The sequence below is a fragment of the Trichosurus vulpecula genome, chromosome 4 (genome assembly GCF_011100635.1).
Source record: "Trichosurus vulpecula isolate mTriVul1 chromosome 4, mTriVul1.pri, whole genome shotgun sequence".
Classification (NCBI taxonomy): domain Eukaryota; kingdom Metazoa; phylum Chordata; class Mammalia; order Diprotodontia; family Phalangeridae; genus Trichosurus; species Trichosurus vulpecula.
In genome coordinates this window covers 215,630,522-215,643,882 of record NC_050576.1, presented here as the reverse complement: position 1 = coordinate 215,643,882, position 13,361 = coordinate 215,630,522, and the positions used below count along the sequence as shown (strand labels likewise).

Below are 13,361 nucleotides of genomic sequence, written 5' to 3'. Positions count from 1 at the left end.
AGGGAGAGGTGAACCTTGTGCCACCAAACTCAGGTGGGACCAGTTTGGCAGAGCATTCTGGGCTTCTTCTGAGTGTCTGGAAGATAGAAGGAGAAAGGGGAAGAAGGGAAGAACCCTTGACTGGTGGAAAAATCAGATTGTGGCTGGGAGGCCACAGAGCATAAAAAGAGGTGTGGTTAACGTGTCCTCTGTTGCTGTCCTCAGCAGCTAACCTGTGTGACTAAAAAGAGGATATCACGGGGGGAGGGGGGCAGAGTTGGAGGGTTGGCAGTGAGTAGGAAGGCGATCTCAAAGAGATGACGGAAAGCAAGGATCTCCTTTGGGACGACTTTATCGTTCTCATTGAGGACTCCCTCCCTCCTCCTGCTTCCCCATCCCAGAAGCCTAACAAGTGGCCCTGGAAAGCATCTCGGAAAATGGATTTTAAAATAGCCCTAGCTTTCTTCCTGTGAATCTCCAGCCCAGGATTTGACCTGGAAGCCTGCAGGATGTGTTATCAGGCCCCAGAAAAACAACACATGCACACACAAGAAACACAACACTGAACAAATAGATATTTCCTCCCCATTTTCCCTTACTCCCCCCCCTCTTCCTCCTTCCCCTGACCTATTCCCCTTACATACACACACACACACACACACACACACACACACACACACACACACACACACCGAAAAAAAAGGGGGGGGGACAAGAACCTCTCATTGGAAAGAACAAAGAAAAGTTCTGAGGGCTGGAAGAGGGAAGAGGAACCAGGAAATAGAAAGCAGGAAGGTCTCTCTGTATAGGAGGTGTACTCTCTGGGAGCAGCTGGCTAGGCTATGAGATGAGATTGGAAGGCCAGGAGGATGCCTGCTGGGTAGAAGCTCTGTACCCTAGGTCCTGGGGCATGCCCAGTGGGCAAGGCCATGCAAAGAGTTAATGATCTCAGCCTCCCGGATTTGTTGTGAAGATAAGTTGAAATGATGTGTATTGCCCTCCATGGACATAAAGTAGAGTGGGTTGATAGCTGCTCCAGAGATGATGGGCATGAACCCCATTCATCATATCCTTACCCCCATTTGCCCAAACAAGACACAGGGCAGATCACTCCATTTCTTTGGCCCTGAGCCCTGGCCCCTCATCTGCCAAATGATCCCTGAGGTCCCTTCTAGCTCAACTCCCTGACTCGACCCTCAGAGACATAGATGGAGTCATCGTGTAGGTTCCAGGCCCACATTATTTTGTTGCCCCCATCTTCTTTTAGCCTCTCCTGCTCCCTTACCAGTAACCAAATAGTTTACAAGACAAGGTGGGTGTGGGGCTTGAACAGATGTCAAAGAGATGAGCAGCACCCTTGAATCCCTGCCCCACCCCCAGCTCACAGAGAACTTCATTGCATACCCATTAAAGATGCTTCCATTCAAAATCTGGTGACCTGAATGCTGAGGACAAGGCTATGGTGCTCCAAAAGAAGGTTCTTAACTTTCTGTGTGCCATGGACCCCTTTGGCAGTCTGGCAAAGCCTATTTCCAAAACAAGGAGGGGGGAACCCTTCTCATAATACTATTTTTAAATGCATAAAAATAAAATACATAGGATTGCAAAAGGAACCGATTATATTGAAATACATTTATCAAAATATTTTTAATAAGTTCACAGACCACAGGTTAAGAACCTCTGTTCTAAAAAGAAGGCCTCTGCCCTTGGCAGAAACCCCAGGAGAGACTGATTGGCAGAGCATGGGCACTCAAGGGAAGGTTATCTGAGAACCTAGGCCAGGGCCAGCTAAAAGCATTTTCTCTTCTCTTCTTGCAGGTGGAAACCAGGATGGGGACTATGACAGTGAGGATTGTGAGGGACTTCTAGGAGGTGAACCTCCAACCAAGGACCTAAACCCTCCCCTCCATACAGGGGTCAGTCCTACAACATTGGGCCCCTCCCCATCCTCAGTGGTGAAAATGGAAGCCAACCAGAAGGCCAAAAAGAAGAAGGAGAGGCAGGGCTTGCTAGGTAACTATGGGAGGAAGCAATGAACAGCAGAGAGAGGGAGAAAAAGCGGGAATGACTGCTAACAGGACAGCCCCCCACCATGACAACATTGTAGCCCCAAGCTGAGGGCACACGCCAGTGAAGCTGTGAAGGATATCACCCTCCACCACCACTACCCCCATAATCAAACTCAGTCCTGTTCATGATGGCTTGGCTGCCTGGCATATAAGGGGCCCAGGGAGCATTCAGAGAGCAGCCCATCAGCAGAGCCTTTTTTAAAAAATGACCTTTTGTTGATATTTTCTGTTTTTCTATCACCATAGTATCCCATGTATCCCTCCCCCTCTGCCTCCCAGAGGGACATCCCCTATGCAGAGCCTATTTTTAGCCTTGGTTTTTGTCAGCCATTCTCACAGTCATCGCCCAGGACAGTGGCACCAGCTACATGCACCCCTGCTAGCTCCAGCCTTCGTGGGCACCAAGATATTGGCACCCAGAGCTCCAGTAACTCTAAGTATTTTTGTCTTCCAATTTTTCCCCTAAGGGTCCTGCCGAATATCCAGCCCTGAGGGTGAGGTCAAAATTAAAAGGCGGGCGGTAAAGCCTGGAGCTGAGACCCGAAAACTGGAGCGGGCCCCAGTGCGCAGGAGGCCAGGAGTCTGTGATGGAGAGGGCAAGAAGAAACTGAAAGCAAAGCCCAAAGACAGCCTGCGTCCAGAGCCTGGGGCTACACCCAGTGCAGATGATCTCTACAGCCAAGCCCGGGCCTTCTCTTCTCGGGAAGAGGGTGGGAAGCTGGCCAGTGAGCGACTAAAGAAAGCCACAAGGAAGAGCAAAGTGTTACAGTCAGCTCTAAGGGTGAGAGGCCTGAGTTGGATCCAGGGGGTTTCCAGAGGGAGAATAAAGAGTGGAAAATGATGGCCCTCACTGTTTCTCTGAGGCCAAGTTTGTACCCCTGAGCATTGAAGCTCAGGAAGAGAGACAAGGAAGCATGGAGGCTGGGACAGCCAAAGTAAAGGATAGACTCCCTTTCTCCTCTACACACAGACCCCATCAGGGCACTGGGCTATGCCTCTGTCCTTCCCTCTCTCAGGACAGCTTCTCAGGTTGTTGGTCTGTTCCATACTGAGACAAAGCTAACCTGCCCTCCATGGTAGACCTTATTAGCCCCACAGAAAGTAGGGCAGGCCATGGAAATATAGCTAACACAGAACTAACCACACTGGACACCAGTCAAGCAAGGCACCCTCAATGAGTACAATCTCTGACATCTCCTCTCTATCTTGTCCTCCCCCAACAGCGGAAGAACGGAGCCTTGTCTATCGCCTTGTCACCCCGGAATGCCAAGACTATCTTGAGCAAGGGCAAGAAGCTGGGCAAGGTGAAGAGTAAGGCTGTCAGCAAGCAGGTATCTTCTTTCTTTCCTTCCTTCCTTCATTCCTTCCTTCTCTTCTTTCTTTTCTTCCTTCTTTCCTTCCTTTCATCTTTCCTTCCTTCCTTCCTTCTTTCCTTCCCTCTCTTCTTTCCTTCCTTCCTTCCTTTTTTCCTTCTTTCCTTCCTTCATCCCTTCCTTCTTTCCTTCCCTCTCTTCTTTCTCTCCTTCCTTCTTTCCTTCCTTCCTTCATTCCTTCCTTTTTTCCTTCTTTTCTTCCTTCCTTCTTTCCTTTCTTCCCCTGGAGGGAGGGTAAAGCCAGTGCTTCTAAGGAAAAAAGCTAACCCTAGTTTGCCTCTGGGAACTGAGGCAAGGTGGGGCTGGTTTGGGGCCCAAGCAACTACCCAGAAGTAGATATATTCCTCAACCCCAGCCCCAAACATGGAGTCCCCCACTTTTCTCTATCTCCAACCTGCTAAAGGGACCAATAGTGCAAGAAAGAAGTTGAATGAAACTCTTCTTAAATTGTATCTGAGCAGGCCCCTCAGAAGGCCTGGGTTGGGGATGGGGAGACCAGTGAAGATGTCCCTTAGGTCATCCAGGAAGAGGAAGGTTAGCACCCATGGGTCTGACCATGTCATCTTCCTAGGGTAAGGGCCGGGCAGTGAGCCGGCTGCTGGAGAGCTTTGCAGTGGAGGATGACTTCGAGTTTGATGATAACAGCAGCTTCTCAGAGGAAGAAAACGGCACCCTGAGTGGAGACCAGGGCATTGCTCATGGTGAGTTAATCCATCCCAGTTCAGTAGCACAGACTAAGACCCTACCTCCACCTCCATGCATGTAGTATTGGCTTATAGGAATTTGGTAAAGGTGGGGGTGGTTGGGGACATAGAACAGGAATAAGGAGGGGAGCCACTGCTGATCCTCATCCACACAGACCATCCCAGGGTCACTTCTGGAGGCCAAAAGCTTACAGGCCAGATGGGAATTTGGTGGGAGCAACATCATCCGATTGCCTTTCCTGGCAAGTTTTCTTAAAGGTCACACCAGCTCTCTTGTTAGGGGATGCCTACGACTTCCACACAGTTTCTTACCCTAGATGGGTTCCCCCCTCTCTTGGGAATCCATACTTGTGACACCTGAATCTTAAGGAGAGATGGGTGGTGGGTAACTGATACAAGTGTTACAAATGCTCTGCATTGTCCTTCAGTCCAGTCATGTACTATCCACAAAGAAGATCTCCAGGACGGCCTACACGTGCTCATCCCCAAAGAGGACAGCTTGTTGTATGCTGGCAGTGTGAAAACCCTGCAGCCTCCAGACATGTAAGGATGGCCACCCCTCCTCCTCTCTCAAAAAGGGAGCTATGAAGATAGATGGGAGGAGGGGGTGGGGTCGGGAAAAGATAACAATATGTAGGAGAGGAGACCCTAGACCTAGCCCCACTGAGGAGGACTGGGAATCATGGTCATGGAAGGAATTGGAAGGAATCATAGAGGTCAGCTTGTCCAGTCCCCCCATTTTACAGAAGAGGAAATTGAGGCCCAGTGAGATTAAGTGACTCTTCAAAGTCACACAGGTTAAAATAAGTAGCAGAACTGGAGTTCCAATTCAGATCCTATTTCCCCAAGTTTGGTGTTTGTAACAGAGAAGGGGAACCTCTTTCCCTCTTGCCCACCTACCCCAGCAGTTTGATCTTTCCTAGACCAAGGAAAGTAGTCCCCTTCCTTCTTAGCTAAAGGACAGTAGGACCCTCCTCTCTTCCCTCATCCTCTGTGTGGCTTCTCAGGGTGACTTTTCAGTGTTGCATTAGACCAGGTGAAAAACAGCCCTTCTCCTCGCCTCCTTCCCCACCTTCTCTCCCTCACACCTTGGTGAGGACAGAGTGGCCTCAGGTGGGTGGAGGTTCTCCTTCCCTGGCCTCTTTTCATCGGCTCCTTCCAAACTCTGCTTTTCAGCTATAGCATCGTGATTGAGGGTGAGAGAGGAAACAGACAGAGGATCTACTCCCTGGAGCAGCTGTTACAGGAAGCTGTGAGTTCTATGTCTTGAGTGATAACCTTTCACTGTGAGATGAATGGATGCATTCCCCTGCCATCCTCTTCTCTGCTGGGGAGGCCTTGTGCCCCTTCTTCTGCTATCCCCAAAAGGCCCTCTCTCTCTCGAAGTCAGAATGAAGGAATAGCTCCCAGCCAGAGGCCCTGTGGCTACAAGGACTTTCCTTCTTATTTATTCCCAGAAGAAGCCCTTTATGTCAGCTCTGCCATTAGCCCAGGGCCTGACACATCAACGCTCCCCTTCCCTAGCTCCTTCCCCAAGGGTAGCTTGTAGGGAACTTTAAATCCAACTGGGTGATCTTAACTCCTATTTGGGTTGGCCCCCAAACTCCCTGCCTGCTGCCTCTGCAAATGTAAGCCCTGTCTCAAAATGCTTCCTAGGATCTCTGCCCAAGGATCTCTCCTAACCCAGCTCATCTCTCTTCCCCCCTACCCGTCTCCATTCAGGTCCTTGACATCCGACCCCAATCAAGTCGCTACCTCCCACCGGGCACCCGGGTCTGTGCCTACTGGAGTCAAAAGTCCCGCTGCCTATACCCAGGCAATGTGGTCCAAGGTGAGAGAAGGCATACGGGTGTCAAGAAGAGAAAGTCCATGGGTGGGAGGAGTGTGGATTCTGCTTCTCCCCACCCCTTCCTCTTGCCCCCGGCTTCTATCCTCCCCTCTCCTCCCACTGTGGGCGATGGTGTGACCAATGCCCTGGGCACCCAAAGTTGAATGCCAACAGAAGGTGCTTCTCCTTTCAGTGCTGGGCAGACATGACAGGCAGGTTGACATGGGGATACAGCCACAGAATTTTAGAGCTGAAAGGAACCTTAGGAATGATCTAGTCCAATTCTCTCATGTTGCACATGGGAAAACTGAGACTTAGAGAATGGAGATGGCTTACCCAAGGTCATAATCAGCTGTTGCCAAGTCACTCCCAAGAGGCCTTTCCTTACCATCCAACATCTAGAAACTCTACCCTCTTGCCATCTCCCAATCTCCCCGGTCCAATTATATCCCCCTTCAACCCCATTTCTCCATTATCACATCTCTCCAGTGTTCCTTGAACATCTCTCCTCCGCCTCCCATGCAAGAACCTTATGACATTTCCCCATTGTAACTATACCTCCTGACGGTCTTATACCTACACCTACGGCCCTTAGTGAGGCTGGTCCAACTACAGACCCGAGAAGAGAGAGAGCCAAGGAGTTTCTTAGCTGGCAGTGACATATTCCTGCTTATACAGGAGCAAGATAATAGAATCTGCTCTGAATGTCACCATAAAAAAGGTGGAGTAAGGAGTAGCAGCCATAGGGAGGGGCTGCGAGTGGGGTGAAGGGAGGGGCTCCTGCTGCTTCTGCTGAGCTAGGCAAAAAGAGTAATTATCACCCAATGAGCCCTCATCCTGCTGCCATTGAGAAAACATTTAAATGTGAATTAGCTCTCCATTAGGGTGACCCATTCCCAGCTGGACTTGGGAATGGGGGAATGGGGACTGGGGACGGGGGTGGGGGGGACATCAGGAAAGGATGGATCAACAAAGCCCCAGTTTCACAGGGGAATGGAAAGCAGTGCTCTGGAGGGGGAAGCACCCATGTCCTTGGCTGTGTCTGCTTGACCTCAGCCTTGTGGATATCAGGGTGTTGGGTCTATTCAAAGCTGGGTGAAAGACCTGAATTCTGTGTGCGCGTGGTACTCTGGATGGGTCTCTGCATCTGGCGTGTACATTGGAAGGGAAGGGGGCATGATGAATGGTAATAATATTGCAATGAGAGCGGAGTGGCTGTTAGGAGTGAGAAGAGATGAAATCCATCAGTTACCCAGGATTGGGGGTGGGGAACTCCAAGGTCGAATGTGATCTGGGAGCTGAATTTTCTCAGTGTCATTTGTCAGAGGCCCCTCGGGGAGCCCTTTCCCTTCATCAATCCCCATCTGATTGCACAGGGCAGCCCCCTGCCTCACTCCATCTCACCTCTTGGGCCCCCAGACACACCCCAGCTCTCCACCTAGCCCCTTTCTCATCTGCTTTTCCATCTACAGGTGTTTAGAGAGATAGTAACTCTGTGCGTTCCCACTGAAGGGAGGATGAGGATGGGGCAGGGTGACTGCTGTCTTGATACCGTGGGGTTCTGGCTCTTGTGCTTTGGTGTCGCTCCTGGACAGCGTCTCCTGCCTCTGCCCCTAAGACTTAACTGTCTGATCTCCACCACCTACAGGTGCCTCCAGTGATGAAGAAGAAGACCTAGATTCAGTGGTAGTTGAGTTTGATGACGGTGACACAGGCCACATCTCTGTATCCAATATTCGATTATTACCTCCAGACTTCAAGATCCAGTGTGAGTCTGCTTGGGGGCTAGAAAGTGCCCTTGCATCATCTAGGGCAGAGGGAAGCTCGTCTAGTTCAGCCTCCTTCACCTCAGATCATTTCTACCCTAAGGCCCACCCCTTAGGACTGGTTTACTTGACTCCCATCTCTGTTTGGAATGCTCTCCTCCTCAAGGATGAGTTCTTTCTGAAACCTGGGGACCCTGCTGTAGTGAGGAACCTTGATTGCCACACCACCCTGAGTGGGCAGGAATGAGTGGTGTCTCTGCTGCCCCACCTCCAGCCTCCCCAGCTGCCCATCATGTAGTCATAGAGCTGTTGCTGTGGGCGTAGAATGGCCAAGGGTGGGGTGAACAAGAAGACCTTTTGGGATGAAGAGATGGCTGGTTCTGAATTGCAGGCACAGAACCCTCCCCGGCCCTGCTCGTGTCCAGCAGCTGTCGCAGAAACAAAAGATCTTCCAGTGATGCCCCCCCACCCAGTGAAACAGCACCCAGTCTGTCTCCTGAGGGACGGGATATCCCTGAACCCTCAAAGAACTTGGGGAAGAAGGCTGTCAGCAAAGACAAAGCAGGTAACCAAAAGGGGGTGCTTAGGAAAGTACCCAAAAAGGGGCTAGAAGAGAGGTTGCCTCCAATTGCCGTTTCTGGAGGGACAGATAAAGCATCGGGCTAATGTGAAGAGCTTGGAGCTAGGGGTGGGCACTTCTGTCAGTCTATAGGAGGCTGGAATCTTGCAAGCAGGAAGGACAGGCAGCCGCCTATCACATAAGATACTGGAGTACCCACAGACCACGCTTTGAAAATATAACCTTTTTTAAATAAATGCACATATTTTTATCCTAAAATATCTCCATATCTCCATGACACATTAGTATTTCTTTTATGGCAAGTCAAGTTCCTTGTGTTAATGACAAAGGATCAGAGCCTTCAACAGACCCAGAGGGTGCTGTTTTCAGATCTTGCTGAGGCACACAGTTTGAACTAGCTCTAGTGAAAGACTAGAGGTATGATGGGACGGGATGTATGGAGGTAAATGTCAGCAGTGTTCTAGGAGGTGGGGGCAGGGCAGGGCAGGGAGTGGAGTAAGGGAAAGTGCAGTACGACCTCTCCGATGCTACCTTGTTTTCATCCCACAGGCAAAGCTGATGTCTTAACGCCAGGGACCAAGACACCAGTGGTAGCAGCCGAGCACTTCCTGGGCAGACGGGGCAGCCCGATGCTGAGCTGGTCTTCAGTGGCACAGACTAAGAGGAAAGGGACAGCAATGGCTGGAGGAGGAGGAGGGGGCAGCAAGAGCACAGGTGTCCTCCAGAACCTCTTCCAGCTCAACGGCAGTGCCAAGAAGCTGAGAGCCCGAGAAGCCTTGTTCCCTGTGCACAGCATGGCCACCCCAGTCTTTGGCAATGGCTTTGGGGCTGACTCCTTCAGCAGCATAGCCAACTCTTATGCCCCATTTGCAAGCGGGGCAGGGCTGGCCCTGCCTGGGGGTGCCCACAAGCTGCTTCGAGCAAAGAAGGCAGAACGGTTGGAGGCTGAGAAGAGTGGGCGTCGGAAAGTCGGTGGGGAGTTCCTGGTCAAGCTGGATCACGAAGGGGTGACCTCACCCAAGAATAAGAACTGTAAGGCCTTGCTCATGGGAGACAAAGATGATGGACCCAAGCTGGGGAGGCCCTTGCCCACCCCAGGCTATGTCCACCCGGCTCTAGTCAGCAAGGAAAAAAAAGGGCGGGCTCCCGTCCACCCATTGCCCATGGGGCTGGCCCTGCGTAAATATGCAGGCCAAGCTGACTGTTCACTGCACTGTGACAGCGACTGCCACAGCTCCTACTCCGATGAGGACGAGGATGGACTGGCAGGCAACGTCCCGTCTCGGTTTCTCACCCGCCTCTCGGTCTCTTCCTCCTCCTCCGGTTCTTCCACGTCGTCATCCTCAGGCTCCATCTCTACATCGAGCCTGTGCTCCTCAGATAATGAGGACTCATCCTACAGCTCGGATGATGAGGACTCGACTTTGCTGCTCCAGACTTGTCTCACCCACCCTGTGCCCGCCCTTCTGGCGCAGCCCGAGGCCCTGCGCTCGAAGGGGGGCAGCCCCCACCCTCACCCCCAGCGCTGCTTCCTCGCCAAAGCCGCTGCAGCCAGTGGCAAGACCAAGATGAAGCGGAAGGAGGCCCTGAGCTTCTCCAAAGCCAAAGAGTTTTCCCGAAGGCAGCGGCTGCCCTCCGTGGAAAATCGGCCAAAGATCTCAGCCTTCCTGCCAGCCCGGCAACTGTGGAAGTGGTCTGGGAATCCCACTCAGGTAAGGGGTGGGAGTTACTGGACCCTGGAAGGCAGGGAATCCCTGACTCCTTTCCCTCAAGGCATCCTTAGGAAGGAAAGTTGTGGGATTTCTTATGTGAAATTCCAACAGCCTATGAACCTCTCTTGGTAGAGAGGGAATAGTGGAAAGCTTCAGAGATATACAAGTAATAATGTTCTCCATTTCTGTCTGTCTCTGTGTGTCTGTCTCCTCCTCCTCTCTCCCTCTCCCTCTCCCTCTCCTTCTCCCTCTCCCTCCCTCCCTCTCTCTCTCTCTCTCTCTCTCTCTGTCTCTTCCCCTGACCCCACCCTTTCCTCCCTCCTCTCTCACCCTTTCAGCTATCTCTCCCCAACTCTGTTCAGATGTCCTAGCTTTCCCAAACTGTGTGTCTCCTCCCTCGTTTCCTCACTTGCTACATTCCTGCTATATGTTTTACAGCATTTCCATCATAGCACTGCCCACACACACTCATCTCACACCTTCCCAATTCAGCCTATCATTCCTAGCACCTTCCTTCCCTCCAGAGTATTCTTGTCCCTCAAAGCCTTTCTTTGGTCTCCATGCAGAGGCGGGGAATGAAAGGGAAGGCCAGGAAGCTGTTCTACAAGGCAATCGTTCGGGGAAAGGAGACACTCTGCATCGGGGATTGCGCTGTCTTCTTGTCGGCAGGCCGGCCCAACCTACCCTATATCGGACGCATCGAGAGCATGTGGGAATCCTGGGGCAGCAACATGGTGGTGAAGGTGAAATGGTTCTACCACCCAGAGGAGACCAAGTTGGGCAAACGGCAAAGTGACGGGAAGGTGAGCCTGGTGGGAGGGTCTGAGAGCTTATTGGGAGATGATGGCTTCCTATGGGCTAAGGTATCACCATTTCTTAGGCCATGGAAGCAAGCTAGGTGCTGATTTGATGCTTTGAAGCATGAGAATCTGGGTGTCCTTCCCCCAGACTGGACATTTTTTGTCTGCTAGGGCCTTCTCCATACTCCCACATACTTCTTCTGCCCTCTTTTGGGGATTGCCCCCACCCCCATCTTCTAGAGACCAGAAGCCTACCTCCAGCCTAGGAATTGACTCCATTTGCATTATAGTGGCCCCTGTGCCTTGAGGCTCACCATTGGTTCCCAACTATCCAGTTCCCTTTAGAAGTTCATCTCTCCTGCAGGATTAGTGCTGCTAGGTAGGTGCCAGTCAAGGAAAGGTTCAGCAGTAGCAATGGCCTTTATTGCATCCCTTTTCTGGCCTGGGATAAGAATCTTGGAAGTCATATAAGGCAACCCCTTATTTCATAGGGGAGCAAAGTCACATCCCCTCTCTGGGGGAGGAAGGTTGCATGGGAGTGAATGCTTAGCTGCTGATCCAACCCGTTCTGTCTGTCTTGTCCCCCTCACAGAATGCCCTGTACCAGTCATGCCATGAGGATGAAAATGACGTCCAGACCATCTCACATAAGTGCCAGGTTGTGGGGAGAGAACAATACGAGCAGATGACACGGAGTAAGAAATACCAGGACCGCCAGGACCTCTACTACCTGGCAGGGACCTATGACCCTACCACCGGACGCCTCGTGACAGCAGATGGTGTGCCCATCCTGTGCTGATCTGGGCAGTACCACTGGAACTCGCCACTGCGTTGCATGAGGGGGTGCACTGAACGGCTCTCCCCAAACCCCACCCCAGGGCAGTGACCTCCCTAATCATCGGAAACTTGAAAACTTTGTTTCATCCTCCTCCACCCTGAGCCTCCCCGGACCTCCCCCGACCCACTCAGATGGCCTCTGCTTCCCCGAGCAGTTTCCTCCCCAGGGATGAGGAGGAGTGTGGATCACGGAAGAGGAGCCAGGCTGTGACAGCTGGCAATGTTGGGGTCTTCCATCCAAGCCCCAGTCAGGACCCTCCCTGCCTAACAACACAGCTTTAAGGCAGGCCCCACATGGCGCTCCAAAATGGAGAGTCTGAGTAAATATGCAAAACCCATCACAGCAAGATTCAGGCTTTTTAAATTATTATTATTATTATTATTAATATTAATTATTTTCCCTGGAAAGAGAAAGCTCTCTGGCTTCAGAATCCAATTCCCCATCTGACTCTGATCCTGCTAGGCCCCAAGGTCTCCTTCCTGGGACCTGGACTGAGGGCCGCATTCCCCTCAGTTGATCACACACGCAGACCGGTGGATTTCCACCTCTGTTTTTCTCCCCAGCATTGGCAGTTCACAAGAGATTAGAATTCAAGCCATATTTTCCCTAGTACCTCTGACTGTCTCCCACCAGGGAAAGCAGAAATCAGGTGTATTGTCTATTTATTTCTCTATGTAAATATTGTATTTCTTCGGGGAAGTTTTATGGAAAAAAACTAGAAAAAAAGAAGGTTTTGTGAGTGAGTGTGTGTGTATGTATGTATGTGTGTGTGCGTGTGCGCATGTGCGTGTGTTGGGAGGGATTTGGGTTTGGGAATTTTCTTTGAAAATGCACTGTTTTTTCTCAGCCTGGCTGAGCTCCAGGACTGGGCTAATCTGTAAATATAGAGGCAGCATTTGGGTGGGCGGGTAGGGGGTGTTAAGGGCCAGGAGAGCAACTGTGGGCACTCTAGTGAAGTGTTCTTAATGAGAGATATCCCACTTTAATTCACTAACCTCCTTGTGGAACTGTTTAAAGATAGAAACCACACCAAGGTCTCTTTCCTTTTATACATCCTTTAAATACACACACACACACACACACACACACACACACACACACACACACACACTATATTAGGGGGGTTGGGGAGGATGGCATGAGGTGATACCCCCACAAGAAAAGATTATAAATTATTCTAAAAATCAGTATCAACTGTGTCCCGCATTCCTCGGGGGCAGGAGCTAGGGGTGGGGGACAACAGCCATATTTACCTTACCTCTATTTTTTAAGAAAAGAAATCTACAAAACAGGAAAAGTAAAATGAGGTTTAAAAGTGAGAGAAAGTAAGAAAAGGTCATCTTTTCATTTTATTCATTCTGTATATTGCAAGTTCTTTCCTAGTTCAGTTTTCCATGGTTGACTCCATGTTCCCTTGTCCCCACTTCACGGCCCTCATAGCCCAGGAGAAACTAGGTACCTGCTGTCCATCCGGGACAATAGAGGCTCAGGCTTCCCCTTCCCCCACCAATGTTGGTGTCCCTTCCCGTTCACTTGTCAATATCCATACAAGGAACACCAAAAATGACCCCTACGCTGGCTTAGGCAGGACTGCAAATTCCCTCCTCAACCTAGAGCCTCAGTTTTATTTTTCAAGTCAAAAACCCTGCAAACAAACAGTGATGATATATGAATATTATACCTCAGTTCTCGGAAACTCAGGCAGAGATAGA

General features: G+C 50.9%; 1 protein-coding gene across 1 annotated transcript in view; it reads left to right on the top strand.

The window, feature by feature from the left end:
• BAHCC1 (BAH domain and coiled-coil containing 1) overlaps positions 1-12,377 on the top strand; it is a 151,041-nt gene extending 138,664 nt beyond the window's left edge. The window contains exons 16-27 of the mRNA XM_036757926.1: positions 1,798-1,992; positions 2,516-2,829; positions 3,272-3,379; positions 3,993-4,122; positions 4,554-4,668; positions 5,302-5,377; positions 5,848-5,956; positions 7,602-7,721; positions 8,111-8,284; positions 8,849-10,011; positions 10,578-10,814; positions 11,404-12,377. Coding sequence (XP_036613821.1) covers positions 1,798-1,992; positions 2,516-2,829; positions 3,272-3,379; positions 3,993-4,122; positions 4,554-4,668; positions 5,302-5,377; positions 5,848-5,956; positions 7,602-7,721; positions 8,111-8,284; positions 8,849-10,011; positions 10,578-10,814; positions 11,404-11,610 — 2,948 coding nt within the window. The 3' untranslated portion in view covers positions 11,611-12,377. The remainder of the gene's footprint in view (positions 1-1,797; positions 1,993-2,515; positions 2,830-3,271; positions 3,380-3,992; positions 4,123-4,553; positions 4,669-5,301; positions 5,378-5,847; positions 5,957-7,601; positions 7,722-8,110; positions 8,285-8,848; positions 10,012-10,577; positions 10,815-11,403) is intronic.
• The last annotated feature ends 984 nt before the right edge of the window (positions 12,378-13,361 follow it).